Source organism: Eptatretus burgeri, chromosome 4 (genome assembly GCF_056783735.1).
Source record: "Eptatretus burgeri isolate ZD-2024b chromosome 4, Ebu_testis_v1, whole genome shotgun sequence".
NCBI classification, from domain to species: Eukaryota; Metazoa; Chordata; class Myxini; order Myxiniformes; family Myxinidae; genus Eptatretus; species Eptatretus burgeri.
Window position 1 is genome coordinate 38,894,437 of NC_140964.1, and position 24,361 is coordinate 38,918,797.

A 24,361-nucleotide genomic window follows, 5' to 3' on the forward strand; every position below is an offset into this window, starting at 1 on the left:
TGTTTTTGGGTTGGCCATCCGTCCGTCCGTGATAGGTTTTTGTTACCGCAACAACTTAAGAATGGTTGAAGGGATCGAAGTCAAACGTGGTACAAGTATGTCCTGTATAATGATGCAAAGATGAACTGATTAGATTATGGGCGCAAGAGGTCAAAAATCACAGGTCAAGTCATGTAAAAATGTGATGCTCGAGCACAGTTCAAGGGATTTAAACCAATCTTGGTTCAAGTATGTATAACGATGTAATGTGTGCGGAGGCATATCAGTCGACATCGCGATGTTGAAGAGTACCGTTCTAATTATATTTTAATTTCACTGGCGATAAAAACATTGCAAAGATAATTCAAGTGCACAAACCACCATGCATAATTCCATTTGACACCCTGAGCGATTGCAAAGTTTAGGCATTTGGATGTCAATATGTTTGGATGCTTAATTGTCTGAATGTTCTCTTTATATTATTGTCTGAATATAGACTAAATATCCTTTTGATGCCAATTATTATTACAGATGATCATCTACATGATATGGTTGCCTTTTGGTTACGAATAATAATAAATGTTGCCTTACAAGGAACTCCAATTCAGAAGAGGCCATTAGATCCATGTTACGGTTGTCAAACTATGGTTATTTGTTCATGCTCTATCCTCTTCTTAATTCAAGAGTATCAAGCAAGGAAGCAGCACATGCCATTTTTGAATTCTTTGGTATGAATCAGCCGGGGTCGGGTCTGAACGGCCCACCTCCCAGACAAGAAGGAGAAAGAGACGTGATAACCATTATGCCACTGAGTCTGTATGTTTCACTTTTACTTCAGTGTTGATCAGTACTAATGTTTTCCACATATTATGGTGATAGCTTTTCTTATAACTGCTTTTCTTATCATATTTATTCAGACAAATAGCCAGCTCTCTTACAAACTGAAATGGAAACATATATATATATATATATATATATATATATATATATATATATATATATATATATATATATATATATATATATATACACAATTTACAGCTGAATAATCAATTTATGAGTTATTACCAAATAATTGGACATCCTGCTGCCCAGACATTGCATTTATTTATTGAAAATCACATCTTGTGATTCATGGCCGATGTAATGGACTCCCCCCCAAGCTGAAGCACGTAGCCCTTGTGAGTCAAAGGAAAGCTGGATATTGTCCAAGAACCCTTAGGATTACCATGTGTGACCTGTGCCTGTTGGATAAAGTGGCTGTACCAATTCTGTGTTGGACTTGGACTGTGGCTCGAAAGACAAACCAAGCACAGAGCCAGACATAAATTGCTGTGAGATAATAATGCAGGAGTGTGTTGAGTGACCAAAAAATGAACATTTTCCAAATGGTGTGTGCTCTTCAAAGGGGCACTGCAATTTCAATTTATGAACAACGAAAAGCATTATTGTCTCAGCACTTTTTACAAAATCAAAATACTGTACTCCCATTTCTTAATCACCAATGAAGAATCTATCCTCTCAAACTGGGTAATTCCCCCAGAATTGCTGTAATATAGTGTGATTTGTCACATCCTCTCCGATAAAGAATGTTACTATGCCATACATATTTACATAGAGATAATTGAGGTCCTCCCCCAACCCTGACCCCCACTGCTATTATTAGTCCCCCTTAGACTTGGTCCAAAACGGGGGCTGATGGATTTGGTCTCAATTTTCGCGTGTGTGTGCGTGCGTGCCTCCGCAACTAAATCTCGTACATGTATGGATCGATTTTATTCAGACTTGCCATAACAACACATGATGGTACACATATGCACATCACTTTGTTTCGCGATGTGATCAAAGATGGCCGACTGGCGGCCGTTTTTGTTGTATAAAAAAAATCCCGTGTCGAACACGTCCTCAACTATTTCTCAGACATGGGTTTACCAATGGTATTCAAACTTGGCAAACACATAAGAAATGATGGCTTACACATGCATATCATTTTTTTTTTCGACATCAGAACCAAGATAGCTGACTGGCGGCCATTTTGTTACTTAAATGTGTCCCCAACCATTTCTCAGACATCATGGTCCAATTTTGTTCAAACTTGGTTACAAGGACAGTACATGATGGCGTACGCATGCCTCTCGCTTTATTTTGCAATCTAACCAAAGATGGCCGACTGGTGGACGACCGGCCATTTTAGTTGTAAAAAAATAAAACAAAAAAAAATAAACCTGGTATCGAAGACATCCTCAACCATTTCCCAGACCTGCATTTACCGATCTTGTTCAACCTTGGCGGACAGATAACCAATGATGGCTTACATGTGCCCGTCACTTTTTCTTCGAGATCGGATCCAAGATGGCCGACTGGCGACCATCTTAGTTGTAAAAAAACGCTGTTCTTGAACACGTCCTGAACCATTTCTCGGATATACATTTACCAATCTTGTTCAACCTTGGCAAGCAGATAAGGAATGATGGCTTACGTATGTACATCTTTTTTTTTCACGATCAGATCCAAGATGGCCGACTGGTGGTCATTTTGTAATTTAAATGTTTCCCCAACCTTTTCTCATGCGTGCATGCTCCGATTTTATTCAAACTTTGCACAAGCACAGTCTATTATGGCATACACGTGCAACTCACTTTATTTTTGCGTTCTGATGAAACGTGGCCGACTGGTAGACTGGCAGCTATTTTAGTTGTACATAAATATGGGCTCGCTCTTTAACTCCTTACAGCAAAATTATGAAAACAATGGGGGCTATGAGATTTTATGTATTTTTTACTTGTTTCTTTTTTTCTGCTTTTTCTTCTTTTTTTTTTTTTACACTGCTTGAGACATTTCTGTGCAAACCCTGAGTACAACCACCAGTTTTAAACACATTCCGTCCAGCAGTTCAGGAGTGCCTGGAAGACACACACACACACACACACACACACACACACACACACACACACACACACACACACACACACACACACACACACACACACACACACACGCACAATGATCCATTGTATAATGCAAACCATAGTGTCTGTCCATGTGGTCATCTGTCTCCTGTTTCTGGCAGCCGCTGCCTGTGCTGCATTTGAAAATTAGTGCATGCAGAAGAAAACTGAACATTCAACCAGAAGAAGAGCATAATACAAAATGAGAAACATTTCAGACATATAAATACAACATGGAATCGGTCTGTTTAAAAGTGCATTAAGATACTATATGAGGATTATCACAAGGTTGAACAATCCTCTGGTGAGGCAGTTGCTTTAAAACACCTTGTATTCTTCTCCTGGAAGGTAAATCCAACTGAAGGCAACCATAGATCATTCCGCAAAGCCTGCAACAACTGTGCATCTACCTTTAGGAGAGACAGAAAACATCTGTCCACTCTCAAGAATGAGCTTTCAAACTTGTCTCCCTCCTCTAAAACCTGATGGTGCCTTATCAAATCGGTCTCTGGTGTATGCTTCACTTCAAATGGCACCACAGACGACTCTGCTCGTGAGAAGGCTGAATGCCTCAACTCTGTGTTTGCTTCAAAATATTGTGTCCCCAACCCCTCTCTTTCTGTACTCACCCTTGCCAGTCATACCCAACTGCTTCTAGATTCTGTGTCTTTTGCACCTGAGAAGGTGGAAAAGTTTCTGGAAACCCTCGACTCTGACTCTGCAACTGGACCAAATGGCATCAACTCACATGGCCGAAAAACCTGCTCTGCTGCTCTTGCACTTCCTCTCCCTGCCTTTTTCACCTTGTCATTTACCAAAAGTCATCTTCCATATGCTTGAAATCAGTCATCGTCATAGCATCACATAAATAATGTGCAAAAATGGATCCCATTAACTACAAATCATTTAACTTACTTCCAGTAATCAGCAATGTCATGGAATCCATCATCACAGTTGCCATAAAATCATTCCTTTTCTCCAACAGCCTCATCTCAGATCATGAATTTGGATTCAGACCTGGGCACTCTACCTTGGACATGCTGCTTCTACTCTCCCAACAATGGATGGAAGCCCAAACTGTCAGACATGAGATCAGAGCCATCTCTCTGGACATATGTGAAGCTTTCAATGTAGTCTGGCAACCTCTCCTCCTGGAAGGTAAATTTCTGCTCTCCAAACTCTCTACCTATGGAATTCAAGGCCAACTACACCCCTGGATTACTGACTTCCTCCACTCTCGTAGCCAACTTGTGGCTCTCAACGGAACGCTTTCTTCTCCTCTCCCTTTCGAGGCTGGATTACCCCAAGGCAGTGTTCTAGGTTCCATCCTACTCCTATTAATTCATCAATAATCTCATTGACTCGGGAAAATCTTCTTTATCTGTTTGATGACTACACTCTCTGCCGTGACATCGCTCATCCTTCTGACAGATAAGGAGTAGCCTCTTCCCTCTCATTAGATCTTGATGAAATCACAAATTTGTCAAACACTTGGAATATGGCTTTCAATGCTGAGAAATTCCACTATCTCCCTCTCTCTCTCTCTCTCTCTCTCTCTGAAAGGCCCATTCCGCATATCCCCCCCCCCATATATTCGTATTTTCTCAACAACCCTCTCCAAGAGGAACAGTCTCTCAAACTCTTGGGTCTCTCTCAGCTATTATCTCTCTTTGGTAAGCCACATTTCCATGTTGGCCTCCAAAGCCAGACGTCAGCTGAGCAAACTCCATCATGAAAAGTCCTTCCTTGGCACACCTGAGCTCTGACTCACCCATAAGGTTTTCATCTGCAGCTCGATGGAGTACTGCTCTCCCTCTGAGCTGGCTCCCCTGCCTCACATATTGCTCAGCTTGACGCCCTGGTAACCAAGGCTGACTTTCAAGAATCTCTCACAATGAAGCTAAGTCGATGTGCCGATCACTTCTCCATCACTGACAGGGCAGTGGCCTCTGTCTTCTTCTGCCTCATTTCTGGTCTTGTACCCTCTGCTCTCTGTGTGCTCTGTCCCCCCCCCCCAGTATCTTCATGATGCACGTGATCCACCAGCAACCCCCTCTTCGTGAAACTGCCTAAATCCAGAACCACTGCCCACCTGCACTCATTTATTCCTCTTTTCCTGCCTGGAGAACCACCTTCCACACACTGTTTTATCTCATTCCTCTCTCCCGGTCTTCAACACAGCTGTTCACCACCACCACCGCACAAGCAGTCCCCCATCCAAAGCCATGATCTTTTCTGCACCTGTTAGTCCACCCCCACCCTCCCTAAATTTTGTTTATGTATCCATCAATAATCCTTTTATGTATCCCTTTGTGTTTGTTTTTTTTGTCCACCCTCCGGCGAAACTGGAGAGGAGATGGTAGAAGACAGAAAGACCACCGACCTGACTGTGGTGAGAGAGTGAGAGGGCCAAAGACGCAGCCTTATCGTGGGAGATGCCAATGATCCAAAATGCCTTGGTTTCCACAGCGTGAAGCCGAGAAAGGTGGGAGGCAGGAGCACCAGCCCAGAGGGGAGAGCAGTACTCCATCAGGCTGCGGATGAAAGCTTTTTATGTGGTCAGGAGCTCAGGTGGGCCGAGGAAGGACATTGCACAACGGAGGTTGCCCAGTCGGCGACTGGCTTTGGAGGCCAGGTTGGAAATGTGGCTTTCCCAGGAAAGATCATGACAGATAGCGAGACCCAGAAGCTTGAAAGAAAGGACTTCTTCCAGAGGATTGTTGAGAAAGTGGATGGGGGGGGGGTTGCCAAACGGTCCTTTCGGAGAAACATATCGAGATTGTGAGATTTGTCTGGATTGAAAGACATGTTCCACGTGTTGGACCAGTTTGTGATTTTACCCAGATCTGCAGTGAGCGAAGAAGCTGCTGCTTGCCAGTCTGAGGGATGACAGATGGTACGGCAGAGGGTGAAGTCATCAGAAAAGTGATAAAGAGGATTTTTCAGAGAGTCGGAGAGATCATTGATGAAAACCAGAAAAGAACAGGCCCAGAACGCTACCTTGAGGAACTCCAGCCTGGACAGGAAGGGGGGATGAAAGAACTCCATTTAGGACCACACGTTGGCTGCGACAAGAGAAGAAGTCTGCGAGCCATGAGTGGGGATGGTCTTGGATACCATAGGAAGAGAGTTTGGTGAGCAGGGCAGGATGCCAGACCGTGTCAAAAGCACGTGATATGTCCAGGGATATGGCTCTGATTTCACGTCTGGCATTGAGGACCTCCATCCATTGTTGCGAGAGCAGAAGCAGCATATCCAGGGTATAGGTTCTCACCTCACCTCACCCTCATCATTACCTGCATCACTTGTTTGTCCCTCTCCTTCTTCCTCTGCCTGCTATTGGTGTTTCCCCTTTCTCCTGCTGTCTGGTTTGTTATGTTGTGTCTTGGTTTGTTCTGTGTCCTAGCTCTTCCATGAGCCTAGACCATAAAGGGTGTTTCAAAAAGAGTGATGCAACTTTAAATGTATATTTGCAAAGAAACAGAAACTTCAGCAATGTGAACCAAACATTTCTTGCATGCTTATAACATGGTATTTTCTGTCACTGATTGCTATTGCTGTAAGTCACTGCTCGAATTAGTGAGAGCCCAAGGTCTGAAACTGGCATTTGCACAAAATCCTTGTATTTGACGTTCTCAATGCGTGCCGCTCAGCGGTTCAGGCAGGCATTGATCCTGACTCAAATGTTCTGTCCAACTTTGCTGTCGTTCTCATGTGGCACTGCCTTGTGGTAGTCGACACCTCCTGCTTCAGATCATCCAGTGTGGCAGGGTGGTTGGCGTAGACAGAGCCCTTGGCAGCCCTCAGAACAAGTAGTCCAGAGGGTTCAAATCTAGGCTAAGGGGTGGCCAGTCATGAGCGGTACCCAGGGCAATGAGGCAGTTTCTGAAGAGCTTCCACAGGAAAGTGATGGTGTCACCAGCTGAATGCGAGGGTGCACCATCCTGCATAAACCAGGTCATGCTGAGCTGGTTTGGAGTGACCTTTTGGGCTAGATCATTATGGAACTTCTGGAGCATCGCTGGGTAGCGCTCGCTGTTGATCGTCACCGTCCTGCTTTTGTCATTCTCAAACAAGTAAGGCCCTCGCGTTCCCCATCTGGCATTGAAGGCGCAGAATCATGTGACCTTTGGCCCTTTCAGATACCTCTCAGTAATCTCAGGTGGTTCTGCTTCGCAGAAATTGTTGTTGTGGTTAGTGATCGCACCGTTCAAGTGGAAATGGGCTTCATCACTGAACCAGATCAGGTTGATCCAGTTTGGGTACCGCTGCATCCTTTCACCGAGTCAATTGCACATATCAAGTCTCCTTCTCATGTCATCTTGAATCGGTTTATGCCTAATAGAGATGGTGTATGGGAATAGCTTCAGTTCCTTAGTGAGGATACGCCAGACTAATATTGGATTGATGCCGAGCTCCCAGGAGCGCCAGCAGTGGGACTTCTTGGGACTGTCAACTGCAGAATCCTGCATAGTGTTGATGTTGGCTTGGCTCTTGGTTACTGATGCTGTCCTGCCACTGTTGCCCTTGCTCTGGTTGTGCACTGTACCCTTGTGCTCAAAATGTTTCACAATATGTTGAATGGCAAAATTTGTGGGTCTATCACATGTTCTGAGGTCGTCCTCCCGGCAGAACCTCCAGCGGGTGTCTATGTATGATTTTGTCTCATACCACAGAGCCACCACTTTTGTCTACCGCTTCACTGTCAATGTCATAGTTGATCTATGGAGTTAGAAATGCCAGGGAACAAACACCACAATAACATCACCAAACCCTGAAAAGGAAAACGTTATCGGTCAAAAAACAAAGAAAAGGCAGGAAGTCAAAGTTTTATCAATCTTTTTGAAACTGTGTGTGTGTGTTTGTGTGTGTGTGTGTGTGTGTGTGTGTGTGTGTGTGTGTGTGTGTTTGTGTGTGTGTGTGTGTGTGTGTGTGTGTGTGTGTGTGTGTGTGTGTGTGTGTGTGTGTGTGTGTGTGTGTGTGTGTGTGTGTGTCATTGGTTATCTCCATTTGAGGAGATGGAATGAAGTCCTCCCAGGACTCAGTGTCCACCTTCGTTTCAGTAAGGGATCACATTTCATGGCCCGAGCTGTTAAACTTTGTTGTTCTCAGAGTTTTGTTCCGAGGGCTCTTGTCAGGATAGTCACCGAACCCCGGACTCCCTCCAATTGTAGTGCGTTTGCGGTAATATTCCTGGGGATGGTTTTCTCAGCGAGGTTCTTCTTTATCATTCCTGTTGCTTCAATTATCACTGGTGCAATTTTGATGCTCTTCAGCTTCCAAGATCTCTCGATCTTATTTTTGAGGTCCTGGTATTTTGTCATTTTCTTGATTTCTGCATTATTCAAACCAAAACCGCTGAGTACTGATATCTCGATCAGCAACGCTGTCTTTCCCTTTTTGTTCCTAAGAACGATGTCCGGTCGCAATGCTTTGTTTTCTTTGTTCATGCTCGATGGGATCATCAGGTCGTACGTGTCCATGATGTTCTTATTTTCAATGATTGCCCTTGATTCGTGTTTCCACGAGTTTTCTGGAACTGGGATGTTGAAATTTTTACAGATACGCCAATAAAATATTTGTGAGTTCGTTCATTCATTAATAACTTTATTTTCACAGAACAACCATTATTCAAAGAAAGATGTGGGTAGGGATGGTTTCACATGTTCATTTCTCATGACCATCCTTACCTTGTTTACACTTTTTGGAGGAACATTCCTCCATCCTTTTGCATTTTTAAAAATGGTTATATTACCATTTGGGAGAGGGGGGAGAGAGGAGGGGAGGTAGGGTGAGGGGGAGAGAGGAGGGAGTGTATGGTGATGGGCAGAGAGAGGAGGGAGTGGAGGGTGAGGGGAGATAGGAGGGAGGGAGGGTAGGGTGAGGATAGATAGGAGGGAGGGAGGGTAGGGTGAGGGAGATAGGAGGGAGGGTAGGGTGAGGAGAGTTAGCAGATATGTTATGCTTTATGAACAACACACACACACACACACACACACACACACACACACACACACACACACACACACACACACACACACACACGCTTGGCCGATATCGGCAAGTTTTCAGGGAATCGGCAGCTTGGAGTCATTGTGATTACCAACAACACTATGTACTGTACACAACCCAAAATCTTTGAGTAGCTTTCACCGAAAAACAACTTTGCATTTATATAGACATTTCAGAGACATGTTCACAAACATTAATCTTTATACACAGCTACGTGTGATGGGTGGAAAAAAAATTCACATTAATATCTACAAGCGGCTTGGAAATCGGGTGTTATGAAACATATTTTGCTCTGAAACTCACAAAGTGAAACCATATGACCTTTTGTAAAGTACACCCGATTCATAAAAATAGCCAATTACTTTAGAAACAGTCACGAGGATAAAATAAAATGTAATCGCTCGAATGCTGCTGAGGTTAAAAGTTAAAACCTCCAAGATACAGGATGAAGCTTTGCCACCATGGTGCCCGTAACCAAGCATGCAGGCAAACACACACACCCACGGAGAGTCCCTAAATTACAGATCCAAATATATCCATATATGTACCTCTACCTTGTATCAACTGCCAACTGTACATCCCGATTAGGAAATTAGCTGGACTGCCGTCAACTGTAGGGTGCTTGGCAAGTGGCTTAAGCACTCAAGCAAGCACTCCAATTAAATGGTTGATTCGGACAGCTGGCTTGACAAGTGGTAACTCTGTCTGAATGTCCAAACTATGTCTGAATTAGACAAATTAACACTTTTTTTAGCAGTCAGAACTGCTGCCAAGTTCAATTCTGAAGCTTATATTTTGTAATTCAGCTTCGTTTAAGAGATTCTCAAGGTTATGGCATGTGTGGAAATGAAATGAGCCACAAATGTTGGCGTCTCCGAACGTTTCTAAGCATTGCAATATATCCAGTAATTCATAACTATGATGAACAGGCATTTGATAATATGAGTGAGGAAAGTGGAAAAAAAAAAAAATAACTTTATTGTTGCGAAATCGTTGTGGCCTGTTCCAAGTCATGGCATGGTTGAGCAGGCCAAAAGCATGGCGGCTTCAGACCCCAGCGAGGTAACCTAGGAATCGCCAACAGACCCCATGTAGATCGAGTTGGCCGAGCATGCGCCTGATAAAGGATATAATTAAATAAGGCCGTTAATTATCCACAAAAAGGGTGTTTTAATTAACCCAAACACCCAATTTTCGCTCTTGCACTTCCTTGGAGTTCCCTTGGTATGCATACAAAGTTTCAGGCTGCAAGGTTTCATGGTTTTGGAGTTATGGAGGAGAAACGCACACACACACACACACACACACACACACACTGACATTTATTTGTGTAGCTAGTAGAACTACTACTGATTTACAATGATTGTAGTACAAACATTCTAGATCTGCTCACATTGTGTTGGTACTGCTCATACTTTATAGACTATCTAACATTCCAAATAGTACATACTTTATAGAAATGTATGTGTGTGGTCTTGCTGTCTATATGCCCTGTGCCTGCCCTGCATAAACAGGGCAGCAGCAACACATCGACAGCCGGTCGACCTACCAAGAGTGAACCAGAGGTTCCTCACATCCAAGCTGTTATGGCAGGGTGGCGGCAGCAAGGGAGAGGAAGTTTAGAGGGTGGAGGGAATGGGTCTGTTCATGGAGACTGATCGGTGCTATGATTGCCACCACGCTTTCCTGATGAATCCGGGCGGCTGAGAAGAGTGGGGAAGATTTGGCCCCTGGCTTTCTTTGGGGTGGAGGGTGGGGGGGAAGTACATCCATCACGAAGAGGCATCCCCGGTAGTTCATGCATGTGTTTTATTAGTATGTACTCTAAAGACAGACACTAATTCTTTGCAGCACATCTTTTCATATTGTGTACTTTATAAACACACACTCCCAATAATATTCCACCATGAACAACACTGATATAGGTCTGATTGGCCTTTGGGCAAATGTCTCGTGGTCCTGTCCCCATCAGGCTGATTGACAGTTGTAGTCCCACCCACCTCTCCGTTGCCTTCCTATTTCAGAGTATCTGCAAATATTTAACTGTAAAAACCGCACAAACAAACAAACAAACAAACAACAGCATAGGAGGATGCTGCCCCAATTGAAGAGATTTATACATTATCTTTATTCAACAGAGTACCTCGATAAAATATGTACTAGTACAATGTGAGTACGTCTATAAAGGATGTACTATTAAGAATGTGAGTACGTCTATAAAGGATGTACGATTAAGAATGTGAGCATGTCTATAAAGGATGTACTATTAAGAATGTGAGCATGTCTATAAAGGATGTACGATTAAGAATGTGAGCATGTCCATAAAGGATGTACGATTAAGAATGTGAGCACGTCTATAAAGGATGTACTATTAAGAATGTGAGCATGTCCATAAAGGATGTACGATTAAGAATGTGAGCACGTCTATAAAGGATGTACTATTAAGAATGTGAGCATGTCTATAAAGGATGTACGATTAAGAATGTGAGCATGTCTATAAAGGATGTACTATTAAGAATGTGAGTACGTCTATAAAGGATGTACTATTAAGAATGTGAGCATGTCCATAAAGGATGTACGATTAAGAATGTGAGCACGTCTATAAAGGATGTGCTATTAAGAATGTGAGCACGTCTATAAAGGATGTACTATTAAGAATGTGAGCACGTCTATAAAGGATGTGCTATTAAGAATGTGAGCACGTCTATAAAGGATGTGCTATTAAGAATGTGAGCACGTCTATAAAGGATGTACTATTAAGAATGTGAGCACGTCTATAAAGGATGTACTATTAAGAATGTGAGCACGTCTATAAAGGATGTACTATTAAGAATGTGAGCACGTCTATAAAGGATGTACTATTAAGAATGTGAGCATGTCTATAAAGGATGTACGATTAAGAATGTGAGCACGTCTATAAAGGATGTACGATTAAGAATGTGAGCACGTCTATAAAGGATGTACGATTAAGAATGTGAGCATGTCTATAAAGGATGTACGATTAAGAATGTGAGCACGTCTATAAAGGATGTACGATTAAGAATGTGAGCACGTCTATAAAGGATATACTATTAAGAATGTGAGTACGTCTATAAAGGATGTACGATTAAGAATGTGAGCATGTCTATAAAGGATGTACGATTAAGAATGTGAGCATGTCTATAAAGGATGTACGATTAAGAATGTGAGCATGTCTATAAAGGATGTATGATTAAGAATGTGAGCATGTCTATAAAGGATGTACGATTAAGAATGTGAGCATGTCTATAAAGGATGTACGATTAAGAATGTGAGCATGTCTATAAAGGATGTACTATTAAGAATGTGAGCACGTCTATAAAGGATGTACTATTAAGAATGTGAGCACGTCCATAAAGGATGTACGATTAAGAATGTGAGTACGTCTATAAAGGATGTACTATTAAGAATGTGAGTACGTCTATAAAGGATGTACGATTAAGAATGTGAGTATGTCCATAAAGGATGTACGATTAAGAATGTGAGTACGTCTATAAAGGATGTACGATTAAGAATGTGAGCATGTCTATAAAGGATGTATGATTAAGAATGTGAGCATGTCTATAAAGGATGTACTATTAAGAATGTGAGCATGTCTATAAAGGATGTACGATTAAGAATGTGAGCATGTCTATAAAGGATGTACTATTAAGAATGTGAGCACGTCTATAAAGGATGTACTATTAAGAATGTGAGCATGTCCATAAAGGATGTACGATTAAGAATGTGAGTATGTCCATAAAGGATGTACGATTAAGAATGTGAGCACGTCTATAAAGGATGTACTATTAAGAATGTGAGTACGTCAATAAAGGATGTACTCTTAAGAATGTGAGTACGTCCATAAAGGATGTACGATTAAGAATGTGAGCACGTCTATAAAGGATGTACTATTAAGAATGTGAGCATGTCCATAAAGGATGTACTATTAAGAATGTGAGTACGTCTATAAAGGATGTACGATTAAGAATGTGAGCATGTCTATAAAGGATGTACTATTAAGAATGTGAGTACGTCTATAAAGGATGTACGATTAAGAATGTGAGTATGTCCATAAAGGATGTGCTATTAAGAATGTGAGCATGTCTATAAAGGATGTACGATTAAGAATTCGAGCATGTCTATAAAGGATGTACATGCATGGAGAATGTTGGTGCATCTTTAAAGTACGTACCTCAAAACTATGTCGATGTCTGTAACATACGTGTAGTAGCATGCAAAAGTATTCACCCCCAACCAATAATGCCACCGTTAGATAAATTATGAATTATGTTGAAACAATTTTTCCAAATGAACTTTTATATTCATAACTGAAGAGTTCAAACTAAACACTGTTATAGTTGAAGGTGGTTACATGTCAGAGTACATGTAAAAAACATGTACAAATCAAAATTCACTGATTGTCAAAGCATTCAGCACCTTCGGTCAGTACCCGGTGGAAGCACCTTTTCCAGCAATGACTGCTGCGAGTCTTTGTGGGTAGGTCTCTACCAGCTTGGCACAGTGAGATGTTGAAATCTTTGCCCATTCTTCACGTGAAAATTATTATTCTAGATCTGCCAAGTTTGATGGGGATTGTCAGTGGAATGTAATCTTCAATGCTCGCCATAATTGATCAATTGGGTTCAAGTAAGCCCCTTGGGCTACTCAAGAACATTAATTTTCTTCTTATTCAACCACTCCTGTGTGGCTTTAGCTTTGTACTTCAGATCATTGTCCTGCTTCTCAAAGTAAACTCTGTCGGATAGTACCAGAGTCATTGCCATTGAGATAGGCAGCTCGGAAATACTCCATCTGAAGATGATAATGATGATGATTTTTATTATCATTGTTATGATGAATGAGAAGAAGATTTTCCAGTTTTGACTGATCTTGGTTTGTTGCTTTTGCCATGGTCTGGAATGCTGAAAAGTGATCCCTGCTGAGCAATCATCTGAACAGACCAGGTAGGCTCTCATATGCAGCCGAAGTGACTTTTTTAAGAGAAGATACTCCAACTTTAGCTTTGTATACATCAGGTGGGGCTGACTTTTTTTTTTCTCCATCCCAACATGGAGGTGCTAGTGCACTCTCTGCAAGACTCTTAAAATGGTGTGTGTTGCTTCCTTGCTTGATGCTCAACATTTAAAAACAATAGAGCATGGACATCTTGAGAGAGGTGAGACATAGAGAAGAGAGAAGAGAGCTTTCCATCTGTATCCATCCTGTTCACCAAATTCTGCCCGATACCCATTGTTTGTCCAAGCCTCCCTTTATTTTTCGTTCAACTCCACTGTTGGTATCCACCCTCCCTCTGTACTGTTCCTTTTGTCCTGTTACATCCTGATCTATTCAGTGTTCTTGCTATTCCACAAGCCTTGACTGTACACAAAAGAAACTGTCATCGGTTGGCAACCGCAGGCTTGATTGGTTCTTTGAAGGCTTGATTGGTCGAATCGTGTCTTTCTGTGTTGAAGTTCCTTGGAAGGGAAGTCAGCTATTATATATTGTGAAGCATGCGTTCGCCTGTCTTCCGTTTACGGTGGCTCATTCCCACGCTACATGTTTATAAGCTCAACATTCGCTTTTGAAACTATTGGAGAATAGGCATGAATCATGTTGATGCCAAATTTTATTATGTTGATGAAGCAGGATGTTTTGCCCTCTTTATAGACAAATTGAACCTCCTCCACCCGATGTTGCACCACCATTTCACGGTGGGCGGGATAAGTATCTTCGAGTTTTGGCTCGACGTGAAACCAAGAGTGCAACAAAATTAACCTTTTTTAAAGTCCATGAAATTATTTGAATTGAAAGATTAACTTAAACTTTTCCTATCACTGGGGATGCATACTGTTGCGAATTTGCGCCCACCGGCATGCGATCGGCCACGTAACTCGAATCGCCACACATCGCCCACCGGACGGACAATTCAGTCATGACCCTCTGGGAACTACCGCCCGGAGCCAGTCACGGGTGGGGGTTTAACCTCACCACAATCGTGCCAATTGCCCACCCGTGCAGGATAGGGTTGCTCGCCAAATTCGACCTACCTTCGAACTTGCGCGAGTGGTCGACCGGGCGATCGTACCACGCCACAGGCCAACTCCGGACACGAACCGCTTAAGTGGTTCGTTCCGTATTACAGGGATAACCGAGCGGAGTTATTGTCGGCCTCGACGGTCCCGATTAATTACCGGGCAAACCCACTATCAATCCCTTACGTGATGCAAGATGAAGATTCAATAAAAGGAAGGAGACGAAGCAAAGCGGGAAAACAATGCACACAATGCACTTTAATACGGACACACACGGAAGCATGTATATACAGCCATACACTCATGCAACAAAAGCAAATACAATAGAAAGAGTTACACTGAATAAAAGGGGCAATGTACAGGCACAGACACTTAGGCAGTTCTACTTATTGGACACGGCGCCACAGCATGCATTCAACCCGAAAGAAAGAAAGCCACCCTCATAGGCAAGGAGGCAGACAGGTCTGTAGACCAAATGTACGTGGATCCCGGAAGATCGGCCAGGTCCACGAGACCGGGAAGGTCTTACCCGCATCCTCGTGACGCGATGGCGGGCAAGCCGCAATGTTCGCGCTGCTGCGCCCCGACTCCGTGCCCCTTGCGTGATCGGCGAGTCCTCTCCGGCGTGCTCCGTGCGAGCGGGTTGGTTGGCACCATGTTTAGGGTGGGGGAGGAACGGGGCCCCCCCGGCACTATCTCAGCGCGGATGGCGGGGGCGGGGGGGTTGGATTGCTGATGCTCAGGGACAGGGGAATGGCTGGCTGGCTCGGGTCCCATGACGAGACGAGCGACCCCGACACTGCAACCTCGTTGCCGACCGCCGTCTTCCCTTGACTTGAACTCAACCAGCCGCCTGCAACCGAACCGCGTGAACTCCAACTCCCTCCAACTTCCCTGCTACTTTCCAACTTCTTCCTAGTTCCACTCAGCTCCACCAGTTCCACTCCGCGCGAGTCGCCTTGCGCTCGCATCTTTATAGGCCTCAGGAGGAGCCTATATGCAAATATTTGGATCAAAACACAATTGGAGGCGGGGCCACGCCACCCTCTGTTCAGCCATTGGTCAGGCAAAAATGGGGCGTGAAGCATTCCTGATCTGCTTTTCGGGGCGAAAGGAACGCATTCACAGCGGGTTCGGAGGCGGGGCTACACTACCTGATGCTCGGTCATTGGACGGATGAAAAGGGGGCGTTAAGCATTCCTGATCCACTTTTTGAAGCGAAAGGAATGCATTCGCAGCCCATGGCAGGACGTGTGGTCGAAAGGCGGAGGTGGTGGGAGTTTTTGGTTGTTGGCGGGCGTCGTTTGAGAATGGTGGTGAAGCGATGTTTGCGGGATGGAGTTGTGGTGGTGAAGAGGCGAAGGTGGTGGTGTTTGAGTTGTTGGCGGGTGTCGTTTGAGAATGGCGGTGAAGCGATGTTTGCGGGATGGAGTTGTGGAGGTAAAGAGGCGAAGGTGGTAGGGTTTGAGTTGTTGGGGGATTAATGGTCGAAAATAACAATAGAGAAAGAAAAAATGGCTAACTCAAAGCGTCGCAGCCCGGATGAATCACACATATTCCCTCTATACAACGGGTTTGGGCTAACGACACATGGACTAACCGAGATATCTCACCTGAGGACTCTTTATGGTATAATGCGAATTTCCACAACCGTAACAGTACTTTTGTTAGTAATCGATAATTGTAATATTTGGGATACGAGACAACATTATGAGGAAGCTGCTGAACTTATGATTTAATATCGGACTATTTTACAGAAAGAGGGTTGTGTATATTCTTGATATTAATAGACTTTAATTCTTGCCTTGTGTTTTCTTGACTGCAGACGTCTGGAGAAGCACAATTCACAGATGATGTGCCGCCATCGAGGAGGGAACTGTTTGCTGCATTCGTCACAAGCACCCGAGGTTCAGCCAACCTTGCCTCACTCGATGTGATGCGCGCGTTGGCAATGCCTGGGGCTGTCCGAGTACGTTTGTTTCATTTGTACGGGCCATTATTTTGTGCAGTGCTGTTAAGAACACAATATTCCCCATGCATATACAAGGCTTTTACTGTCATGAATTTAAATCTCTAAAGTCTTGATGAAGATTTCGGAAATTATTCGCCAACATTTCATCCTCCCTGTTATGACCTGCATTGTTAATTTTGTGGTCTCTTCACTTTCCGACCATTGTAATAATTCCAGGTTATCTTTGAAATGTATAAACCAATGTGTATGAAATTTTTTTGCATTGATTGATCTTCTGGAATAACAATTGTGGAATAGACTTGGCTTTGTGAAGTGGCTTTGTTGGAGGAAAGCATCGTCTTTGACCTCTAAACCTGATTTTTCATGATTATCTGACCCATTGGGCACATTGATCTTCCTTGCCTGCCAACGTATTTTTAGTATTATCTTATCATCATTATCGTATTATTAATTTGACTTATCTTTACCATTTAGTAATGAGGAGCAGGTACAGTGAGCAGTCCAGCATTTCTTAGGCAATGTTTAAGTGCCTATTTAATTTGCTTTAAGGACAATAATGCACCACCAGGGTCAGATCGGGGGAGGGGGGGGGCGCATCGGCACATCCGATATTCCTTAGACTACAGCTGATGTCGACCACTGTTCATCATGGATCTAATTTGTTCCATTCAGTTTGTTCCCATCGTGGATACTTCATGATTAAGGAATTACCGGTATCATTTGGCATCGGAGATGTTTCTTCTCTCCTAACCATCCATGAACCACGAAGTGGAATGGTATCCCACATATCAGATAATCCAGAATCCCAATCATTCTGTTTGAATTTGGCACTCGGTCTGTGTTTTCAAGACTCAAGAACATGTTTTTTGACCGTGGGAAATTCTCCAGGGTATACAGTAGGTATCAAACTTGTTGAAGAAGAAATCTTTGTTATGAGTGATTCACATCGTTGAGATGATGAAGGAGAACGTTCACCTGATGGTAAAACCGTAATTCTGATCGAAGGTCACTTCCATGTCACACCTTGTTCAATACGTCAGAGCTTTGGATCTGTTTTGATCGTGATGTCATTTGTTTCATTAAATGCAATGTCTGATTTTCATCTAATTGGATTTTTGTGATGAGAAAATAATTAAAACAAGCCGGTAGGCGGAGATGGGTAGTCGCCTACCCAATATAACCTGATGCGATGGGCCCGTTCGATGGGGAATGACCTCAGGATTAAGCACAAGAAAATTCATGATTCTAGCTTCAAGGGTTAATGCTGCAGATTATTTTTTCGTTAAAATACCCCCACATTTTGACGTTTTTCGGCCGTTGCTCGGCAACGGAGGGGTCCATAGCTACGGTTATTTCTCACACATAACTAGGACATACCATGAACCTACCATACCAGTTTCATGTATATCTGACTCATAGTCTCTGAGATATGACGAACTTCGTTTTTTTTATTGTTTTCGACCAGGGTTCATTCAAAGTCTATCTTCTCCACAGTTTTCATAGGATCCGGCTGGAAGTTTTGACAATATGGCTGAATGTACTGCCCACAATCGCTCGTGGCCCGATTTTTGATTTTCGAAAAATTTTTTTTAATGATTTTTCAAAAATTTCAAAGTCCCGTTTGCTGGCAACGGTGGTGTCCATAGCAACGGTTCTCATTTGCACACAACTAGGTCACGATATGAACCTACCCGCCAAGTTTCATCGAAATTGCCCTTGTATTAACGGAGCACTGGACCGAACAGACAAACAGACAGACAAACAAGCCGGTAGGCGGACATGGGTAGTCGCCTACCCAATAGAACCTGACGCGATGGGCTCGTTCGATGGGGAATGGCCTGAGGATTAAGCACAAGAAAATTCATGATTCTTGCTTCAAGGGTTAATGCTGCAGATTGTTTTTTCGTAAAAATACCCCCCACATTTAGAGGTTTTTCGGCCGTTGCTAGGCAACAGAGAGTCCATAGCAACGGTTCTTTCTCACACATAACTAGGACATACCATGAACCTACCATACCAGTTTCATGTGTCTCTGACTCAGTCTCTGAGATATAACGAACTTCGTTTTTTAATTGTTTTCGACTAGGGTTCATTCACAGTCTATCTTCTCCGACAGTTTTCATAAGATCCGACTGGAAATTTTGACAATATGGCTGAATGTACTGCCCACAACCGCTCGTGGCCCGATTTTTGATTTTCGAAAAAAATTTTTTTTTTATGATTTTTCAAAAATTTCAGTCGCGTTGCTAGGCAACGATGGTGTCCATAGCAACGGTTCTCATTTGCACACAACTAGGTCATGGTATGAACCTACCAACCACGTTTCATCGAAATCGCCATTTTAAATACTGATAATTAGGGTAGAACAAATCTCAAAAAAAAAAAAAAATTTCGACGAGATCGAGACGACAAGTCCCAACATATTGAGGGAAAAACTCATAAGGGTAGAACAAATTTCAAAAAAAAAATTTTTTAAATATTTTTTCTGACTGGATCGACTACTCATATCAATAAATGTTGAGTTTTGAGCAAAAGTTTTTTCATTAGAGTACTTTTTTCAAGTGTATTCGTGCATTTTTCGTCTCTATTGAGAATAGTCTTGAATTTATGACAAAGAGAAACACCCACAAAAAATGCTCCCTTCGCTCTGCTCAGCAAAAAAATATTTTTCAGTACATTGTACATTTTTGTGTGCCCCATAAGCTAAAATAATGGATCCGCACCTGATCACAATGGACTCGTACCACTTGTAGAGCAATCCAAATGCAATAGGCAGATTACCCTGAAAATCATGAGTGAGCCAGCTGGGTTTCTATTATCAGATAAAGACATAACCTTGCCAGAGGAGAGGGGATTTCAGTTGGTTCCATTTGTTTGGTTTGTTTAGTTGTTTGTCTGTCTGTCTGTCTGTCTGTCGTCTGGTTGTCTGTCTGCACACAATGTGATGACCTAGGCCACAAACACCACTTGGTGGTAGCCAGTATTATGTTTTATCGCTCTTCAACTGAGCACCTCTATCAAATATGTATTTGTACAATGTGAATACGTCTATAAAGGATGTACGATTAAGAATGTGAGCATGTCTATAAGGGATGTACTATTAAGAATGTGAGCATTTCGAAAAGGGATGTACTATTAAGAATGTGAGTACATCTCTAATGTACGTGTATGGAGAATGTTGGTGCATCTATAATGTACGTATTTCAAAACTACATCTATGTCTGAAATACGTGTACAGTGGCTTGCAAAAGTATTCAATCCCTACCAATAATGCCACATTTAGATGAATTATGAATAATGTAGAAACAATTTTTCCAAATGAACTTTTGTATTCATAACTGATGACATCTATCTATAATTCCAGCTGTGTGTGTGTGTGTGTGTGTGTGTGTGTGTGTGTGTGTGTGTGTGTGTGTGTGTGTGTGTGTGTGTGTGTGTGTGTGTGTGTGTGTGTGTGTGTGTGTGTGTGTGTGTGTGTGTGTGTGTGTGACCGCTGTTTCTCGACAACCACTGGTCTGATCTAATTGAAACTTGCCAGATATATTGCTGGGGACCTGAGGATGTGCCTTTTCATGGTTTGATATTAATCGGACAAGTGCTTCCCAAGTTATGCCCATTAATTTACCAAACCAATGACAAGACACGTTGCGTGGGCGTGGCCGATGGGGAAGAGAAGCTCAGCCGCGTTCCCCATTGCGGGTTACAACATACAGACTTCCGGATAGTGATGACCGTGTATTCTAATAATTTCTTGATTTCTTATGCGCATTTATCGATAAACACAATGCCCCAAGTTATGATCGTTTTCATATTAGACGGTGCATAAATTTCGGTAACATCAGAGTGCTAGTATGCTCCGAACCAGGAAGTAAAAAAATTTTCTCTCTCTTCTCTCTCTTTTTGTTTTTCCTTGCCACGACATTGCGAAAAGGTAAAATACGTTTGCGCGAATTGAATAATTGGGTATTAAAACTAAATTGCGAATAATCATAACTGCGAATAATATGCGAACTTCTGCGCCACGCACGTACGGGCACGCGAGAGCGAAGAAACCGCCTGCGTGGTTGTTGTTTTTTGCTCGCGGTTTGGATATTTATTTACTTTTTTTTTTTTACGGGCACGTACGAGTTAAACTAAATGGTGTTATAGATGAAGGAGGTTGCATGTCAGGAATACCTTCAAAAAACATGTACAAATCAAAATACACTAATTGTAGAAGTATTCAGCCCCTTAGGACAGTACTTGGTGGAAGCACCTTTTGTAGCAATGACTGCTACAAGTCTTTGTGGGTAGGTCTCTTCCAGCTTTGCACAGTGAGATGGCGAAATCTTTGCCCATTCTTCACGTTAAAATTGCTCTAGTTCTGCCAAGTTTTATCGTCTGGACAGCAATCTTCAAGTCTCGCCATAAATGTTCAATTGGGTTTAAGTCAGGACTTTGGGCCACTCAAGAACATTTATTTTCTTTTTATTCAGCCACTCCAGTATGGCTTTATCTTTGTGCTTCGGATCATTGTCCTGCTGTAATGTGAATCTCTGACCCAGTTTCAGAATCATGGCTGACTCAAGCAGGTTTTCATCAAGGATCCTCCTGTACTTTGCACCGTCAAGTGTCCCTTTCTATCCTGACAAGCTTGCCAGTACCTGCTGATGAAAATCAGCCCCCATAATATGATGCTGCCACCACCTTGTTTGGCAGTAGGGATGGTGTTGAGTGGGTGATGTGCAGTGCGAGGCTTGCACCAGACGTAACGCTTTGAATTTAGATCAAAAAGTTCAATTTTTGTCTCGACTGACAACAAAACCTTTCTCCACACACCTACAGAATCATTAAAATGCTTTTTCGCAAACTCCATATGAGCTTTTAGATGCGTCTTTTAAAATAATGCCTTTTTTCTTGGCACCTGTCCATCGAGTCCAGCTTTGTGAAGGTAACTGTATATTAGTGATTGATGAACACTGACCTACATCTTGGACATAGAGCTTTGCAGATCTTTCATAGTCATTGTTGGATTTACATTGACATCCTGAACCAGTTTCCTGCTTGCCCGGCTGCTGAGTTTGCATGGGCGACCTGATCTGTGAAGAGTCTGGGTGGCATGATACGTCTTCCACTTCTTAATGATGGATTTCACCGAACTCAGTGATAATGAGTGACTTTGAAATCTTCTTATAACCCTCTCCTGAACGGTGCTTCTTCACCACTTTATGTCTGACTTCTTTGGAAAGCTCCTTGATCTTCGTGTTTGCCTTGTTGGTTGACCAAGTGAGTTGCAACTTAAAACTCCTGAGATAAGTGCGGAAACTTAATTTTTCAGTGAAACCACTGATTACCTACAGTTGAAACCTATTGAACTTATTTTGTAACCTTTCAAACAAATAATTTCCCCTGAAGTGATTTAGGGTTCATTAGGCAAAGGGTTTGAATACTGAATGCAACTGAGAATTATCTGATTTTCTCTCTTAATCGAACTTATTCACATTTTATCTGCATTTTTAGCTCACCTGTTTGAAGAACAGAGAGCTATAGCGATACCCCCGGCGTGAGCGTCAGCGTGAGCGTGAGCATGAAAATGTTAAAGTTTTTGGTGCAAGTTATTTCCTTTCTAATGTTTTTATCGACCACACTATGTTTTACTGATTACAATATACAAATACATATATTGGTTTAAAATTATTTGGATCAGACTTCACTGCAATGCTTTATTAAAAATATTATTGGACTCGTCTTTTAAAAACGATAAATGTATAAACAGGCGAGCATTGGGTGGCTTTGACGCCAACTCTCTGGTTAGCTTTAACCAGCACTAACACACCATCACACCAACACACCAGCACGTAAAATACTCCACACAAAACAAGACCTCGTGAGGGTCAGCAATCTCTGATTGATCTTTCTAGTTCTCCGAGGATGAGCTTCGTTTACAGAAGCTTCGAGTCCGAATCAATCATTCATACTGCCGCATTCAACCTGAATGGAACCGGCAAATATGTCCAATGTTCTCAACACAAGACCACCACATCCACAATTCTACTGAGTGAGATGTTCTCATTGAAAACTTTTGTACCTTGCCTTTCTGCTGATGTTGTCTACTATTTTGTTTTTCCTTCAACCAGGTGCTGCAGGCGTCTGATATACCTCCAGGTGGACATAACACATTCATGCCCCCACCATTTGCACCTGAGGAGATGCTTTGTAGCCAAGAGGTGCTTTATGCTGGGCAGCCGATCGCATTCTGTCTAGCAGGTGGGATGTTCGCACCTTCTTCACTGTAATTTTGGTTGTGAATGCACAGTGTGCACGTCTCTTTCAATCGGGTCTCATCCACATGACTAATTGCATCGGATTAACCATCTCGACTAATTGGTTTGGTGTGTGACCGCAGGGTCGGACCCCCTGCGCCGTTTTACCATTGCCTCTTCTGATCATTATTGTACACATTTTTTTTTTTTTGTACGAACATTTGACACTTTGAAATAAACATATGCATAATAAGAAATGTTTACAGAGGGTGCTGGCAACTGTGTGTGCAACTAGGCTTTTGGTTGTTGTTGTTGTTGTTGTTGTTGTTGTTGTTGTTGGCGTTGTGTTTTACCATGAGGTATCAAATATGCATTTGAATTCTTCTTGATTTTATCATCTTGAGGAATGCTCTCACGACTTTAACCCTGGAATGGAGAATGTTTCTCTCTTCATGCTGTGCATAAGGTGCTGATAAGTGTTCGGCTGTGCTGCTGATGCTAAACCTATTCTGATCTGCACTCTGAGATTCAGAGGGGCAGAGAGTAACATCTGTTTCATTTAATAATCAACAGAGATCACCAGTTTTGACAGAGACTCAGAGACTGAACGAGGGGCTTGTGATCGTACCCATGGGCTGATTCCCTGTTGTCTAACATTTGGTAATATAGGTACAATGTAAAGATAGTGGTTTGTTTTCTTGTCCGTCAGTTTTCTCACTTATTATACGTTTCTTTGAGTGTAGCATTGACTTCCTTTTAGTTTAGAAAGGTGTCTCCTTCTTAGGGGCATTGACTTGTTACAAACAAAGTGCAGTTGTATAATCTAGCATTTTTCAAATATTCTGGAATGCTGATTCAAGCATGGGGTTTTGGCCCAAATAAAGAATTCTCTTTTTTTCCCCCACATCTCGATTACTTACAAAAATACCCAAACTGCATTTCTGAATTGTGGGTAATTTGGGGACTTGTGCAAGGAAATCTCAACACAGAAGGAGGCTTGTGTTGATCCATCACCGAAAGCCCATCATGCCTGGATACCACATCCATATTCCCCAAAACGTCAATGCAATCCACAAAGCACATCCTCTTTCACCCCCCCCTACTCCCTGCCCCTCGCCCTCCACCTCCTCTCTTTCATTCCCATCATCCCCCCACTGCCAGCACAAAGACAAT

The 24,361-nt window shown here is 42.6% G+C and overlaps 1 protein-coding gene across 2 annotated transcripts in view; it reads left to right on the plus strand.

Moving 5' to 3' along the window:
- Positions 1–24,361, plus strand: part of LOC147027842 (uncharacterized) — a 219,053-nt gene that overhangs the window by 106,996 nt on the left and 87,696 nt on the right. For both annotated transcript variants that reach the window (XM_085877510.1, XM_085877511.1), the window contains 2 exons: positions 16,800–16,943; positions 23,063–23,192. In XM_085877510.1, coding sequence (XP_085733636.1) covers positions 16,800–16,943; positions 23,063–23,192 — 274 coding nt within the window. The remainder of the gene's footprint in view (positions 1–16,799; positions 16,944–23,062; positions 23,193–24,361) is intronic.